A 17,103-nucleotide genomic window follows, 5' to 3' on the forward strand; every position below is an offset into this window, starting at 1 on the left:
AAACCCATAACGGCTATAATCGTCTACTATTGTCAGGAAGTAACGTTTTCTATAGGTGATTGATGGAGTTAATGGGCCAACTAAGTCCATGTGTACTAAGTCAAAAATTTTGTTAGTTGATCTAGTAGATTTTCTTGGCCTGGGACTAGTTTTTAGTTTTGTAGATTTACATACTGAGCATTCCAAATAGTTTTCACAATTTTTTATTTTGACACCTTCTGCGTGTTCAGTCATTTTTTGTACTACAGGAAAACTGGCATGTCCTAACTTCCTATGTAAGATGTGAGCACACTCATCATGAATTGGTTTACCTATTTTTGGTTTTTTTTTATTGTGTGCATCTGCGTGATCATGAGATATTTTACATTCATCATTGTCACTGTTGCTAATATTTTCATCATCTGCTTCAATACAATCTTCCATATTTGAATCAATGTTATGCAACCATTTTTCCTTTGTTATCAGATAAGGTAGGCCTCCTTTAATCATCACAGTGCCTATATTTATTTTATTCTTCTCCAAAGTCGCTTTTCCCTTTGAGAAAACTATATTAATGTCAGAATCTCTACTTAGTTTTATGGCACTTAGTATGTTATGAGGTATTTCAGGTATTAACAATACCCCCTCTATTTTTCCTAGACCAGGCAAGGTTACATTTCCTCTGCCTAATACTTGAACCTTTTCTTGGTTAGCTACCTTTATTACAAATTTATCTTCTGTAAATGAAGACAATATATTTTTGTTATTAGTGGTGTGATTAGTTGCTCCAGAATCAATAAGCCAATTATTGTTCTCATTTTGCTGTATTTTAGTGTTGTCTTGTTTATTTAATCCATTCAGTGAACCAGATTTTCTATCCTTTGAATTATCTCTGCCCCCTCTATTCTCTTTGTAATTTGGTGGGCTTCTATATCTATGTATATCTATGGAAGACTGTCTATAATTGTATTTGTTCCTATATTCTGACCTATGTCTTTCCTTTGAAATTTTAGGACAATCTCTTCTATTGTGTTCCCTGGATCCACAATTGTGACATTTAAATGTTTCATTATATTTTTCTTGGAAAGCTACTTTCCTATAAGGTTTGTGTTCTGTGTGATTGCTAGAACGATTTCTTCTTGAATTGTCTTCTGCTATCAATTTATTGGATAGACTTTCTATGGATAAATATCCTAGATTGATAGTGTCTAAATGTGACATAAAACTGTCCCATGATGAATCAAGTGAGTTGATAATAACACTTTTCATAGTTTGGTCTGAAATCACCTCCCCCCTCAAATGCAGCTCAGCTCTTATTTTGTTTAAAGATATTAAATGCTCACTTATGGAAACCCCTGGTTTCACTCTAGATGAAAAGAAATCCTTAGACATTCTTGTGGTGGTAGCCACACTATCGCTGTGAAACAAATTAAACATGCATTGAATAATTTCTGAAACAGTCAGATTAGGTTTGATGCTATGATACATTGCAGGAGACACACTAGATATTATTAAGAAAAATGCTCTATGGTGTAAACAATCTATTTTTAAAGTCCAAGGTCTTTTTGGGGGACTAGTGATAAAAAATAGTAAATTTTCCTTCATAAAGACAACCTGGAGCTGTTGGTACCATTCTTGCAAATTAATGCCATCAACCCTTAGTTTTGGGAAGTCACTGGGTAAATTTCCGACATTATTTTGTCCATTACTTACGACCTGAGGTAGTCCGTGGTCTCGCAAGTGTAGAAAATTGCAAAACGGCATGGGGATGCTCGCAACGAGTCTGCGTGGTTCTCTCGCCAGTTCATGTCTTCCCGGACCGTCTGCGTAGTTTCGCGCATGCGCGTTGTCCATTTCTTCTTTGGAGTCGTCGTGGAAGGTTCTCTCCATTGCGGCTCGCTCGCTCTGCTCTGCTTCAGACGAGTCGGTCTCTGGTTCGACCTTGGGAGTTCTGACGACGGCGGCTGCTCTTCTTTTTCTTTTGGGGGCGTTGGCACTTGCTTCGGTCTGTGGTGTAGGGCGGAATCGACAAGGCTCTCTGGGTTCGGGCGTCGTCGCTTTCGAAGTCATGATGGGAGCGGGCAGGTCTTGAGGTATCGGCTTGCTCGCTCGCTTCTTCGGTGGCTCTTTGGTAATTTTTAGTTTTGGCCCAAATGCAGCAAAAAGTGTTTTCATTGCTGATTTTATTTGGGATTTTGTTGAGTCATCTTCACTTTCTGATTCTGATTCTTCTGAGGAGTTCGAATCTTCTTTTTCATTTTCGTTGTCTGATAACATTTTTCGCGCCAGAAATTTTGAATTGAGCATTTTGATTGGCTCTGCTTCGCTCACCTTGGAGGCCTGTTGAAACCAAGATGGCTGCCATTCAAAATTTCGCGCGGGATCACTGTTTTTCTTCTTCGTAATGACTTTCTCTGCAGTCATATCACTCACTATTTTTGGGTCTTTAGACTTCTCATTAGTGATGTTTTTCTCTCTCGCTGCTCCGCTGTTCTTCAGCATTTCTTGGAGGTTCGCGATGAGGCTTTCATCATTCTTCTGGCTTTTTAATAGTTTTAATATCTCTGACCTGAGTTCGTTATTCTCTATTTCGATTTCCTCCTGGTCATCATTTTCATCTATTATTTCTTCGTCTTCAGTGGTGTATTCTTCGGATTCTCTCGAAATTGCGTTTGTGGATTCGTTGATTATTTCTTGTTCTGTTTCCATTTCTTTGCTGTAGGCCCTGGTGTTGGGCCTATCTTTCTTAGACATTTTTAAGTTTTTATTGAGTCAATTAACCATCCTCTGCTACCAGCTTGTTGCAATATTTTCAGGATCAGACTCAATAATATTAGTGAGAGTTAAAGGTTTAAATATACTTCCTTTTATTTACAATAGGCATTCTATATTCACTGAATATTCACAGATAGAAGCGAGGAAAAGGGTGTAGGTGGCTCCTTATATATACAATGGGTGGAGCTATAAGTGGGAGTGGTGAATTATGAATACATTAAGAAGTGAAGAATAAGTTAACCCCTGATACCCCATTCATATACTATTTACACATTAGAGAATAAGGCATTTACATCTGACATACACTATGGTGGAGACCTGATAAAGGCATACAATGTTCTCCTAGTCTCTTTTCACTGCCTTGCAGAATCATCCCTTTGGGTCTCCATGGGAAAGGAGACATGGAGTGAGTAGGAGGAAACTGAACCATCAAGGCCAGATGCTTGTTTTATCACTTTATGATTTTTCTTATGTATTTATCAAATTTATATTACTGTCCATCTCATGGAAAGTGACCTTTGGCTGGTGTAAAACAATAAAATAAAATGTTAAATAAAATTATTATAAATCAAAACAGTAAAACTCTGAAAGTAGACCTAACAACAGTGGTGGGATTAAAATTTTTCTACTACCGGTTCTGTGAGCGTGGCTTGGTGGGCATGGCAGGGGAAGGATACTGTAAAATCTCTATTCCCTCCCCACTTCAGGGGAAGGATACCCATTTCCTCCCAATCAGCTGGGACTTGGGGGGCAGAGAATAGATGGGGGTGGGGCCAGTCAGAGGTGGTATTTGCCGGTTCTCCGAACTACTCAAAATTTACGCTACCAGTTCTCCAGAACTGGTCAGAATCTGCTGAATACCACCACTGCCTAACAAGAGAAGAAAAAATAATACATGGAGGGATAATAATAGTGGAGTCACCTTATGAGTTTTGGAACTCCTGCAGACCCCCGGCCTGCTGGCATAACCAGATCTTGAGAGACCTTCAAAGGCTCAAGACCTTTGACCAACCTCAGCACTTGGGGTTTCCAACAATGTAGGCATCATCGCAGAAAAGGCCAGCTGCCTAGGGCCTGCCAAATCTACTCAGGTTCATATCACCATACTAGTCTGCCTGACAATGCCGTAGATGTTCTGCCCTAGTGCCTGGAGGCTGTAAGGGTCTGCATGGGGTACAATGGGCTTCAACTCAACCCAAGGAAGACTGAGTGGCTTTTGATATTTGGACCTATTGAATAAGAAGGTTTTTTTGCTATTAGTCCTGGATGGGGTGACAATACCCAAGGGGACCTGGTGAAGAATCTGGAGGTCCTCTTAGACTTATGGATCCTGCTACAAGAGCATGTAACAGCTCTGCTCAGAAGGGCTTTGCACAGCTTAGGGTGGAGAACCAGTTGTGCCTGTTGCTCGATTGGGAGGCTTTGCTCATAGTGACTCATAACCTTCTGACTGCTTGTCTGGACTACTGCAATGCATTTTACATGGGGCTGCATTCAGAAGTTATATCTGGTACAGATTTTGGCTCTATGGTACTAAAAGGTGTCAGATATTCAATACAGGTAACACCATTGCTTTGTGAGCTGCATTCTTCCAGTGTGTTTCTGGGTTCAATTCAAATTGCCAGTTATCACCTTTAAAGCTCTTCATGGTTTATGAACCATCTTCTTCCAATCGTTTCTACCTGTCCATTGGGTCAGATAGGTTGGAGATGTTGCAGTCCCGTCAACCAAGGAATATCAGCTGGTGGGAACTGAGAGAAGTGCTTTCTGTGCCATAGTCACTTGTTGAGATGCATGGCTATTGAAAGTAATTAATTAAATACATACATACATACATAATGCTTAGATACATACATGAATGCATTACATACATATTGCTATGAAAATCTGCTGAGAGATCAAATTAAGCAAGCAACTCATGCATCTCATTCTACACCATACATAGCAGAAGCCATCCCAAAAATTGGGATCTATTTCTCTTTATGAGACCAAATAAATAGTTTCCCAAATGTTCAGCTAAACATAAAAAAAAGACATGCAGAAGTCTTGAGGCAATATAATTCATGAAATATCTATGTTTACAGGAAGATTATTAATATAGTCCACCTGAGATTCAAAAATATGCCAAAATTGAAAATGGCCCTAAACTGGAAACTGCCAAGGAAAAATTGAAATAAATGAATGAATAAATAAATAATTCTTTTTCATAGCTCTTTCAAAAGTCTTATTCAGTTATTCAATTATTCACCCAGAGTCCCTTGGGAGTTGGGCGGCATGGAAATATGATTAATTAAATTATTGTTTCTTTTTTTTTCCCATAAGGATATTATATACCTGATACACTCTTATGTTCCCAAAGTAAGATAGCAGCTGAGCTGTGAGAAACATTAATGGGTCGCCCTTTGATAACATTATGGTGAATTTAGAATTTCAAGTTGATCATTATTTCCCCATCAGGTCATAATTATGAAATAACTGTGTTTAATGCTGTCTCGTCCTAGCATAGCTGGTACACATTCCCCTTGGGATGGGAAGATACTTAACTGTACTAATACCTCATGTCTTGCATAGAGTTGAAGCTAATGACAGGAAGATTTTTACACCTTTGATAATTGATAGTAAATATTATACAGTTCTGGCTTTAGATGGTTTTGCCTCTTGACTCAATAGTATTCAAGTGTCAATGAAGGAACAGACACTTCGGAAGAAGGCAGGAAATTTTTCAGACAAGGTGATATTTTTTGTGGCCCTAATGATAGGCATATGGACTCTGCCTCATGCCTTAAGTAAGGTTTCTATTGCTAAGTGTCCAGTTGGTAAACCTCTTTTTATTCTCCACAAGTATTACGAGCCAGGCGACTTCATCATTGCAGGCATTTTCTCTCAGATCTACATTTTTTCAAGTCCAATCAGCTTTCAAATACCACCTTCTGAGGAAGGTTTTGATGACCTTGTGTAAGTAGCTTAGGTTTAATACATTATAAGCATGTTATGTTTGACCAGATAAAGTGCTCAAGTTATAGAGTTCACCTAAAGCTACAATCTGGGGGCAAGAAAAGAAAAAAGAAAAAAAAATGAGGGGAAATATTATAAGGAATTTTTCCAACTTTTCATGCAAATCAATCAATCATAATAGAACTGGAAGGGACAGGTCTTCGGTCTGACTGTAGAAGACTGGAGGTCTTCTAGTCTAACCCTCTAAGCAGGAGACCCTACACCATTTCAGATAAGTGTCTGTCTAGTCTCTTCCTAAAAACCTCCAGTGATGAAGCATCCACAACTTCTGAAGGCAAACTGTTCCACTGGTTTCTTATCCTCGCTGTTAGGAATTTTCTTCTTAATCCCAGGTTGCTTCTCTCCTTGATTAGTTTCCATCCATTGTTTCTTGTCCTGCTATTTGGTTCTTTGGAAAATAAATTGATCCTCTCCTCTTTGGGGCAGCCTCTCAAATATTGGAATACTGCTATCATATTCCCCCCTAGTCCTTCTTTTCTCTAGATTAGCAAAACACAACTCCTGCAACCTTTCTTCATGCGTTTTAGTCTCGAGGCCTTTAATCATCTTGGTTGGTCTTCCTTGCACTTTCTCCAGAGTCTCAAATCATGTATATGCTTTTGTCTTCATCTACTAATTTTCATTTCTTAAACTTTGCTAGAGTGGTTCTCAAGATGCTCAGAGATGGAAGCCCCTATATGGATGTAAAGGTATAAAATGCAAGAATACCATAATGCCCTACTTCATGGAAATTTATATTTAAATAGATTATATTTTATTTCTTGCTTAGAATCACCACAGTGAAATGGGTTGCATTTTACTTAGTAGTAAATAAAATCAATGGTATGGGTAGATATCAAATATTGTAAATATATAAATAAGACAAGATCTTGCAATAGCTCCTAACGTTTTCATGTTTCATCTTTCGGTAATATCCCTAAAGAAAATACAGTATGTTTCAAACTGGTTTCTGAAACTGTATGAGTAATTCCTTAGTTTTGTGTGTGAAAATAACTTCATAATTTCCAAAACGTGTTCTATGCAGTTGAGTTGAAGTTCCTTGTATGCCATAGATCAATTTTTTTATAGCAGTCTAAGTAGATTGAGCATTGCCATCTAGAAAACAGATTTAACCTGAAACTATTTTTTAATATAGGATGTTCACTCAGAATTACCAGCACATTCTTGCCTTGGCATTTGCTGTGAAGGAAATCAATGAGAATGCCCAACTCTTACCCAATATCAGTTTTGGCTTCCACATTTTAAACAGCCATTTCTTTGCAAGATGGACTTATCTTGCCTCAATGGAACTACTATCTACAAAGGACAAATTCATCCCCAACTATAAATGTGATATTCACAATAACATTCTGGGAGTCATTGGGGGACCCAATTCTCAAGTCTGTCTGCACATGACAAATATCCTGAGCACCTACAAAGTACCACAAGTAAGTTGTAGGCATTGAAATAGAATGAGGAAGAACTGCATTCCTTAATTTTAAATATGATCTTGTGTATGCATGCCAGAAAAGGGATATCTCATTTTAAAGATGCATAACCCTTTTTCTTTTCTGAAGAACCAACTTGGTGAATGTTTAATCTGTGTTTGCATGTAAAGAATCAGCACGATGAATTAATGAATTAAACTCATTCTGTATCCACTCATCACTATGTCAACCATGCAGATTTATTTATTTATTTATTTATTTATTTATTTATTTATTTATTTATTTATTTATTTATTTATTTATTTATTTATTTATTGGTTCGATTTATATGCTGCCCTTCTCCGGAGACTCAGGGTAGCTTACAATACATTAAGCAATAGCCTTCATACTTTTGTATATACCTGCTTAGTAGGGCTTTTGCCCCCCCCCCCACCTAAACAGTGTTCTTTTTTTATACAAAGTCAGCTTATTGCCCCCACAATCCGGGTCCTCATTTTACCTACCTCGAAAGGATGGAACGCTGAGTCAACTTGAGCCTGGTGAGATTTGAACTTGCAGTAATTGCAGGCAGCTAATGCTAGTTAACAGCACTTTAGTCTACTGCGCCACCAAGGCTCATGTGCTTAGCAGCTTTAATTGAAGGACTTTGAAAATTGTAGTATTTCTTTGCCATACTTAGGTGAATCAGAAAGTAAGATAGTTCAAATTACCACAGGTTTATTGTATGCTAACTCACTCTACAAAAATCAGAACAACTAACAGCAAAACAAATTGGTGGTAGATAAAAGTAATCAGGATTCAAGGTGGGCTGGATTTAGATCTTTTGTGGGTATGAAGGGACTCAGCCTGGTCATCTGCTATAATACTAATATTGAAGAAAGATATTTGCAAATAGAATGTTTGATTTTACACTCTTATAATAAGAAATATGTCAAACAAATGCAAAATAAAGGTGAATGGAGAACCTTTTTTTCCATGGCCTTACCTTTCAACTGAATCTATCATAAGATTGATTGTCATGATGTATCATCTTCTCCCATGTCTTTCCTAAGATCATTTACGGGTCATCTCCAATAATAGAAGACAAAACCAAAGAAGATTTCTTCCACCAGATGTTTCCAAATGGGACCCATCAGTATATGGGGATTCTTGAGTTGCTGCTGCATTTCAAGTGGACCTGGATTGGTGTAGTTGCATATAATGATGACAATGGAGAAATATTTAAGCAGAATATACTTCCCATTTATTCTCAGCATGGTATCTGTGTGGACTTCTTAGAAACAATGCCCAAAATGTCCTTTTCAGGTGATGTTGCTAAAGCAGCAATGGAATGGTTTTCAACTTCACATCTTGTCACAGGAAGTAGTGCCAATACTGTTATTATACAAGGTGAACTGCATACTATTAGTGTCTTAAGATCAATTTTCCACTTTGCACAGTTTTATGATATCGCAATTGAGAGCTGAGTGTGGATCATGACAGCTCAGATGGATTTTGCTTCTCCTGGTTTTCTAAGAGACTGGGACATACATTGCCTCCATGGAGGTCTGTCTTTTGCAATTCACACCAATTATCCTAGAGGATTTCAGAACTTTCTGCAAAAAAGAAATCCCGTTTCAGAAAATAGAGATGACTTTATCAGAGTCTTGTGGAAAGATGCATTTAATTGCGATTTCTCAAATTCCCCTCTAGAAGAGAAAGATGAGGAGATCTGCACTGGGGAGGAAAAGTTGGAGAATCTACCTGTGACCCTCTTTGACACAAGCATGTCTGGTCACAGTTATAGCATTTACAATGCAGTATACATTATGGCTCATGCGTTGCAAGCAATAACTTCATCCAAGACAAAACTGAGAGCAAAGGTGAAAGAAAGAGTGCAAGATCAATTAAATCAAGAGCCATGGCAGGTATTTTGCAGAACAATGTAGAAGAATTTCAATCAATCATTCTTTCTCCTAAATAATATTTTGGGGTTTCCCCCCCCCCTGCTTGGGCATGTTTTTGTCTTACCATAAAGAAATAGAGATTCAAAGACATTTTTTTTTCTTCCTGCTAATCTTCTATACTATGTGTGGGTGTATGGCTACAAAATTTGCCTCACATCAATATGAGGCAGTAGAGCCAGTTGAGTCAAGTGATTAAGGCACCAGGCTAGAAAGCAAGAGACTATGAGTGGAAGTCCCACCTGAGCCACAAAAGCCAGCTGGTGGACTTGGGTTAATCACTCTCTCTCTCAGCCCAACTAACCTCACAGAGTAGTTGTGGGAAAAATACAAAAAGGAAAGTGTGTTGGACTAGAGTTCACCTCCTTGAGTTGTTTGTACAAATAATAAAAATTGTGTGTATGTTTGTGTGTGTGTATAGTGTTTGTGTGTGTGTGTATACACACACACATACACAAATACACACTTACACACACATACCCACACATACATGAAGACATACAGACAGACAGATCAGTCTTGGCCACATTAAAGATACCTACTTATTCAAATGTGTCACCTCAACTTTTCTTGTTAATGTCATCATACTGCCACAACAGCTCACTGAAAATGTCTTCTCCTTCTTCGCCTCCTCCTCCTCCTCCTTCTCCTCCTCCTCCTCCTTTCCCTTCCCCTTCCCCTTCCCCTTCCCCTTCTTTGAATGGAAATGAGTGCCATTAGAGTATCCTGCATGTTTAGTATTGATCTCTGCGGCAATATCTTTTTTTCCTAGACCATTACCCAGGGTTTTTAACTGTGAACAGTGTCTCATGTCATCATTTTCTCTCCACTTTTCCCCCTATTTAGTTCCACAGGTTTATAAGAAGTACTTTCTTTGAAAACAGTGCTGGTGAAAATATTTCCTTTGATAACAAGGGACATATAATTGCTGGGTTCGATATTTTCAACTGGGTCACATATTCAAATAACACATTCACAAAAGTTAAAGTTGGATGGATAGACCCAGACCCTTCCTCTTCTAAATCACTCAGTGTTGATGATGATTCTATTAAATGGCCCACAAGATTTTACCAGGTGCGTATTTTGTACAGATCTGGAGATAGTTTAACCTACATTCTGAATATTCAAAAATTGTTGACTTGTATTTTGAACTGTGTTTTTGTACTCTTTAGATTTGTGTTTAATTAGATGGCAGATACTATATTTTTCGGACTATAAGATGCACCATAGTATAAGACACACTAAGATTTTGAAGAGGAAAAAAAAAAGTTTTTGGCCTCTGCGTGTCTGGTTTTTGACCTCCCTGGCCCCCAAGAGCACTCTGCAGGCCTCCCAAACCCTCTGCGTGTCCTGTTTTTGCAAAAAATGGGCCTGTTTTTGGCCTCCCAAACTCCCCCCCCATGCATCGTGTTTTTGCCCTCCCCAGCCCCCAGGAGCACTCTGCAGGCCCCCCAAACTCTCTGCACATCCTGTTTTTGTGAAAAATGGGCCTGTTTTTGGCCTCCCAAACTCCCCCCCCCCCATGCATCGTGTTTTTGCCCTCCCCAGCCCCCAGGAGCACTCTGCAGGCCCCCCAAACTCTCTGCACATCCTGTTTTTGTGAAAAATGGGCCTGTTTTTGGCCTCCCAAACTCCCCCCCCCCATGCATCGTGCTTTTGCCCTCCCCAGCCCCCAGGAGCACTCTGCAGGCCCCCCAAACTCTCTGCACATCCTGTTTTTGTGAAAAATGGGCCTGTTTTTGGCCTCCCAAACTCCCCCCCCCCATGCATCGTGCTTTTGCCCTCCCCAGCCCCCAGGAGCACTCTGCAGGCCCCCCAAACTCTCTGCACATCCTGTTTTTGTGAAAAATGGGCCTGTTTTTGGCAAAAATGGGACACATGGGGCAGAGTTTTGGGAGGCCCAAAATGGCTGTATTTGGTCTATAAGATGCACTAACATTTCCACCCTCTTTTTGGGGGGGGGGGAGTGCATCTTATACTCTGAAAAGTACGGTAATTGGTGACCTTTAAAAGGTAATTAATACCATTCTGGACAAATGAAGACTAAAATACAGAATAATAGAGTGGGAAGTCACCTTGGAGGACTTCTAGTCCAACCCCCTGCTCAAGCAAGAGACCCTATACCATTTCAGACAAATGGCTATCCAACCTCTTCTTAAAAACCCTCAGTGTTGGGCCCACAACAACTTCTGGAGGCAAGTTGTTCCACTGATTAATCGCTCTAACTGTCAGGAAATAAAAACCAGGAAGATCACCATGCATCTTTGCCTGATACATTTTTTTTTTTTTTTAAATTTTCAGAAGCACTGGTGAAATGGCCCAGATGGACAGGGATAAATAAATAAAATAAAATCCTTAATGTTTGTGGTTTATGGTATTGGGAAGTTTATTTGAATTAAATATTTTGTTAGCTTAATGAAGCGTGCTTAGTTGCTCAAAAATTCATTATTGGATAAAGCAAATTAATCAAATTGGCCTCCCAAGTCCTTATCATATTGCTTAAGTACATTGGCATCCTTCAGTCTCAAGAGACTATGGTATCGTGCTCTGGAAAGCATCTAGTGTGACTAAAAAGGCCAATTCGAGAGTGGCAATCCCTTCCACACTGAGGGCAGATACATTCTGTCCCCTGCCCAGCCCCCAGATTTTGCTGGTTCCGGGACTGCCTCTTTGCCTCAGCCTAAGCTTAAGTACAATCATAGCACAAAATCAAAATAGCCTATTTATTTATTTATTTATTTATTTTATTTATTTATTTATTGGTTCAATTTATATGCCGCCCTTCTCCAGAGACTCAGGGCGGCTTACAATGTGTTAAGCAATAGCTTTCATACTTTTGTATATACCTGCTTAGTAGGGCTTTCGGGGCCCCCTAAGCAGTGTTCTTTTTTATACAAAGTCAGCTTATTGCCCCCACAAACCGGGTCCTCATTTTACCTACCTCGGAAGGATGGAAGGCTGAGTCAACCTATTTGAGAACTTATAATATTTGGATTTTATCCACTACCTTTGTTAAAAGAATAGCTGTCAATAAAGTATTACTTCAATAAAAGTAAACTTCCTTTTGCTAGGATATATTGGAAAGCAAAAATAATTAAAAAGAGAAAGAACCAATTATATGGTAACCAAAAGCACTTAAAAGTAAATACAAATTTATACATTAAACCTACATGTCTTTTAATGAATTAATTAATTAATTTAAAAAAGCAAAACTTAAAGCCATGGAATTTTTCCATAGGTGTATACACTCTGATGGGATTCAGTGGCTCAGTGGCTAAAATGCTGAGTTTGTCGATCGAAAGTTCAGCAGTTCAGCGGTTCAAATCCCTAGTGCCACGTAACGGGGTGAGCTCCTGTTACTTATCCCAGCTTCTGCCAACCTAGCAGTTCGAAAGCATGTAAAATAAAAAATGCAAGTAGAAAAATAGGGACCACCTTTAGTGGGAAGGTAACAGCGTTCCGTGCGCCTTTGGCGTTTAGTCATTCCAGCCACATGACCATGGAGACGTCTTCGGACAGTGCTGGCTCTTCGGCTTAGAAACGGAGATGAGTACCACCCCCTAGAGTCAGGAATGACTAGCATGCATGTGCGGGGGAACCTTATACACTCTGATTGAAAGAAACTTTTTTTATTGCTTTGGGTGAACCTTATTTGAAAGACCAAAATGGTCATAGTATATATTTTAAAAAAACAGATTGAGTCCTCATTTTATTCATCTCTATTTACAGAAAAGACCACATTCCCTGTGTAACGACCATTGTGCTTCAGGTTCAAGTAGGAGTGAAATTGAAGGAAAGCCATTTTGCTGCTATAAGTGCTTTCCATGTCCAGAAGGGAAGATGGCAAGTGAGAAAGGTAAGGCATACAGCATTATCTGTATAGAAGCAACCATTTTGTATAAGGAGTTCCAGTTCTGTACAGAAGATAAAGATAAGGTGCTGATTTAGATGAGTGAAATATTTTTCCATCTACTTTCTAATTACCTTCCCAGAAACTTGGAAAAGAAAGAACCTTGTCAGCTCAATGATAATAGTAATAGCACTTACCATAATATACCACACCATAATGCTTTACAGCCCTCTCTAAGTGGTTTACAGAGTCAGCATATTGCCCCTGGACAATTGACTCATATTGACTCATTTTACTGATCTTGGAAGGATTGACGACTTAGTCAATCTTGAGTCCAGTCAGGATTGAACTGCAGTAGTGGTGAAATTCAATTTTTTTTTTACCGGTTCTGTGGGCATGGTGTGGCTTGGTGGGCATGGCTTGGTTGGTGTGGTAGGGGAAGGATACTGCAAAATCGCCATTCCCTCCCCACTCCTGGGGGAAGGATATTGCAAAATCTCCATTCCCACCCCACTCTGGGGCCAGCCAGAGGTAGTATTTGTGGTTCTCTGAACTACTCAAAATTTCTGCTACCGGTTCTCCAGAATCTGTCAGAACCTGCTGAATTTCATCCCTGAACTGCAGGCTATGGGCAGAGATAGCCTGCAATACTGTATTCTAACTACTGCACCAACAGCTAAAGGTACAAGAATTTTGGGGAAAAAAGGAAAAGATCCTATGAGCAATCACTGGTTTTTAGAATGAAGGCTTTACCTCAATAAATCTGGGATGGGTTGCTATATTTAAATTGAATTAAATCCTTTGCTTGGATATTAGCTGTCTCCCATTACATATACATTCTAATTAATATAATCTCTTTTATATAGTTTATATAATATCTATAGTTTCCTTGACCATATTACAGAAGTGGTTTATTAGTGCCTTCAGTCTGCCCAGTAGCTTTATAAATCTCAGGCAGTCTCCTATTGAAACATTAAGAAGTGGTACAACATATACTTCAGTTAATACTGTACCTTGATTAACGCAGAATCTTCTACATACAATAACAGCATTTTCTTTTGCAGATATGGATGATTGCATACCATGTCCGGAAGGACAATATCCAAATAACAACCATGATTCATGCCTTCCAAAACACATAGTTTTTCTCTCTTATGAAGACCCATTAGGGACCAGTTTAGCCACTACTGCAATTGTCTTTGCTTGCATTGCCACTGTGGTGCTTGGGATCTTCATCAAATACCAGGACACTCCCATAGTCAAGGCCAACAACCGGAACATCACCTACCTTCTCCTTGTCTCCCTTGTGCTCTCATTCCTTTGCAGTTTGTTATTCATTGGAAAACCTGAAAAGGTGACCTGCCTTTTGCGACAAACTGCTTTTGGGATTGTCTTCTCAGTAGCCATTTCTTGTATGTTGGCAAAAACCATCATTGTGATTTTAGCTTTCATGGCTTCAGTACCAGGATCCAAGATGAGGAGATGGCTGGGCAAACGATTAGATAATTACATCGTTGTTTCCTGTTTCCTCGTTCAAGTTGTTATTTGCATTGTATGGCTTGTAACCTCACCCCCATACTCAGATGCTGATATGAACCTAGTACCAGATGAAATCATTCTGGGATGTAACGAAGGCTCTACTGTCATGTTTTACTGTGTTTTATTCTACCTGCTTTTCCTTGCCATTGTTGGTTTTAATGTGGCTTTCCAAGCCCGGCATTTACCAGACAGTTTTAATGAAACCAAGTTCATCTCCTTCAGCCTGTTGTGCTTTTGCAGTGTCTGGTTGTCTTTTTTTCCAACATATCTGAGCACCAAGGGGAAATACATGGTGGCTGTGGAGATCTTTTCCATTCTCTCTTCCAGTGCAGGGTTACTGGGCTGCATTTTTTTCCCCAAATGCTTTGTCATTCTACTAAGGCCTGATCTGAATGATAAAAAGCAGTTGATGAGAGGAAAGAAAGAAGAACTATAATTCCATATTTTTTTCAGTTTTAAAAAGAATACATTGTGATACGTATTCACTAAAGACCACTCAAAACTGGAACTGCTTCAAAATGAAGCCCTTGCAAGTCATGGGAAACTTATCCGTTCTGATTGCTCCAGGCATTGTAAGAACTTTGAGAAAACCCCGAGAGGTGGCATGTGGCGAAGAGGGGGTTGAGGGGTTTTTTATATAAATTTTAGTGAAATTTTTAAGGGGTTCCGGGGGGGAGGGTTGGATTAGTATTAGGGTTGTGGGTGTGGGGGATAACCCACTGAGGAGGAGGCCTGGGCGGGCTGAGGGGTGCGGCATGGAGGGTGTCTGACTCGGGGTCAAGGAGGGGGTTGGAGCCTGTTCCGTTGATGGAATTTCCATCAGTACTGTGGGTGGGAGGGGCAGGTATGGCAGGAGCAGGGGGCCATATCATGTTATGGGAGCGCACGCTTGCTGTCTTCAAGCGGTGGCGTGCTCTGGCCCCCAATGCTCTGCTCGTTCCCTGAGTTGCACAGATCCTCAGGGCCTGGGCCTTCAGCTGATGTTATGCAACACCACGTCCCTGGTAAATAAAGGCCCCCTCATCTGTGATCTTATTCAGGAGGGGGGAGCAGACCTGGCAGGTATTATGGAGACCTGGTTGGGCCAGGAGGTCCCCCTCGCTGAAATGTGCCCACCCAGTTTTCACGCATTTCATCAGCCAAGGTCACAGGGGAGGGATGGGGGGGTTGCGGTTGTCATTAACTAATGTCTTAGGCTGAGGGAGGCCACTGTTCCTCAGACTATCGGATGTGAGTCCCTCCTTGTGAAGTGGGGTCATGGGGTACAGGTGGGCTTGCTGATCATGTACCTAGCTCCCTGCCACATGGCAGCAGCCCTGTCTGAGCTGCTCAATGTTATAGCCGTGGTGGCGGTTGATACCCCCAGATTTATGGTCATAGGGGATTTTAACTTGCCATTCGTCGGTGAGATGTCTGAGTCGGCTCGGGAGTTCATGGCTTCCATGATGGCTAAGGACCTGACTCAGTTAGTTCATGGCCCTACTCACACAGGGGGAAACAAGCTGGACCTGGTTTTTGTCTCTGGTCAGTGGTTGAGTGATCTTGAGATAGGGGATATAACGATTGAGCCCTTGTCATGGTCGGATCACTCCCTCCTACACTTCGACCTCCAAAACTGCCACACCCCACCACAGGGAGGTGGAACCGATGAGATGGTTCCGCCCCAGGTGCCTGATGGAGCCTGAGAGGTTCCAGACGGAGCTTGGGCCATTCCCTGAGGCTCTGGCTCACGCCTCGACTGAAGACCTAGTGGCCGCCTGGGATAGGGCAGCCACTGGAGCTTTGGATCGGGTCGTGCCTTTGTGGCCTCTGACCCGGTGCTGGTCTCACCTGGCTCCTTGGTTCATCGGGGAGCTGAGGGAGATGAAGCGCCGGAAAAGACACCTGGAGAGCTGTTGGAGGGCCAGCCTTTCTGAATCTGACCGAACACTGGTAAGATCTCCTAGTGGTGAAAAAAGCGGAAAAATGTAACTACTTTGCCGCTCTTATTGAGTCATCAGATAATCGCCCGGCCGCCCTGTTTAGGGTGACCCGCTCCCTGCTCCATCAGGGAGTGCAGGAGGACCCCTTGGAGGGTAGAGCCGAGGACTTTGTCCAAAATCTGTATGACAAAATTGCCCAGATTCGGGAAGACTTGGACTCTGACTGGGTAGATTCAGGAGGGATATGGAGGCAGGTCTTGAGAACGTTATCTGGGAAGAGTTTGACTCTGTGACTCCCGAAGATGTGGACAGGATTCTGGGTAGACTGAATGCAGCCACATGTTTATTGGACCTGTGTCCCTCCTGGTTGGTGCTGGCTTCTCGGGAGGTGACACAAGGCTGGCTCCAGGGGATTATAAATGCTTTGTTGAGTGAGGGTGACTTTCCCGCCGCCTTGAAAGAGGCAGTGGTGAGGCCTCTCCTCAAGAAGCCTTCCCTGGACCCAGCAATGTTAGAAAATTATCGTCCAGTCTCCAACCTTCGCTTTGTGGAGAATGTTGTTGAGAGTGTGGTCACGCGACAGCTTCCCCAGTACCTGAATGAAACGGTTTATCTGGATCCGTTCCAGTCAGGCTTCAGGCCTGGGTATAGCA

General features: G+C 41.0%; 1 protein-coding gene across 1 annotated transcript; it reads left to right on the plus strand.

Annotated features, from left to right (window-relative positions):
• Positions 1–4,077: 4,077 nt before the first annotated feature.
• On the plus strand, positions 4,078–14,964 carry LOC139324456 (vomeronasal type-2 receptor 26-like). Its single transcript, XM_070954167.1, has 8 exons — positions 4,078–4,314; positions 5,597–5,709; positions 6,905–7,196; positions 8,249–8,585; positions 8,889–9,103; positions 9,986–10,213; positions 12,869–12,995; positions 14,054–14,964. The coding sequence occupies exons 1-8, from the start codon at positions 4,078–4,080 to the stop codon at positions 14,962–14,964; spliced, it is 2,460 nt and encodes an 819-aa protein (XP_070810268.1).
• The last annotated feature ends 2,139 nt before the right edge of the window (positions 14,965–17,103 follow it).

Source organism: Pituophis catenifer, unplaced genomic scaffold (assembly GCF_029215685.1).
Source record: "Pituophis catenifer annectens isolate HBS135680 unplaced genomic scaffold, rPitCat1.0.hap2 SCAF_15, whole genome shotgun sequence".
Classification (NCBI taxonomy): Eukaryota; Metazoa; Chordata; class Lepidosauria; order Squamata; family Colubridae; genus Pituophis; species Pituophis catenifer.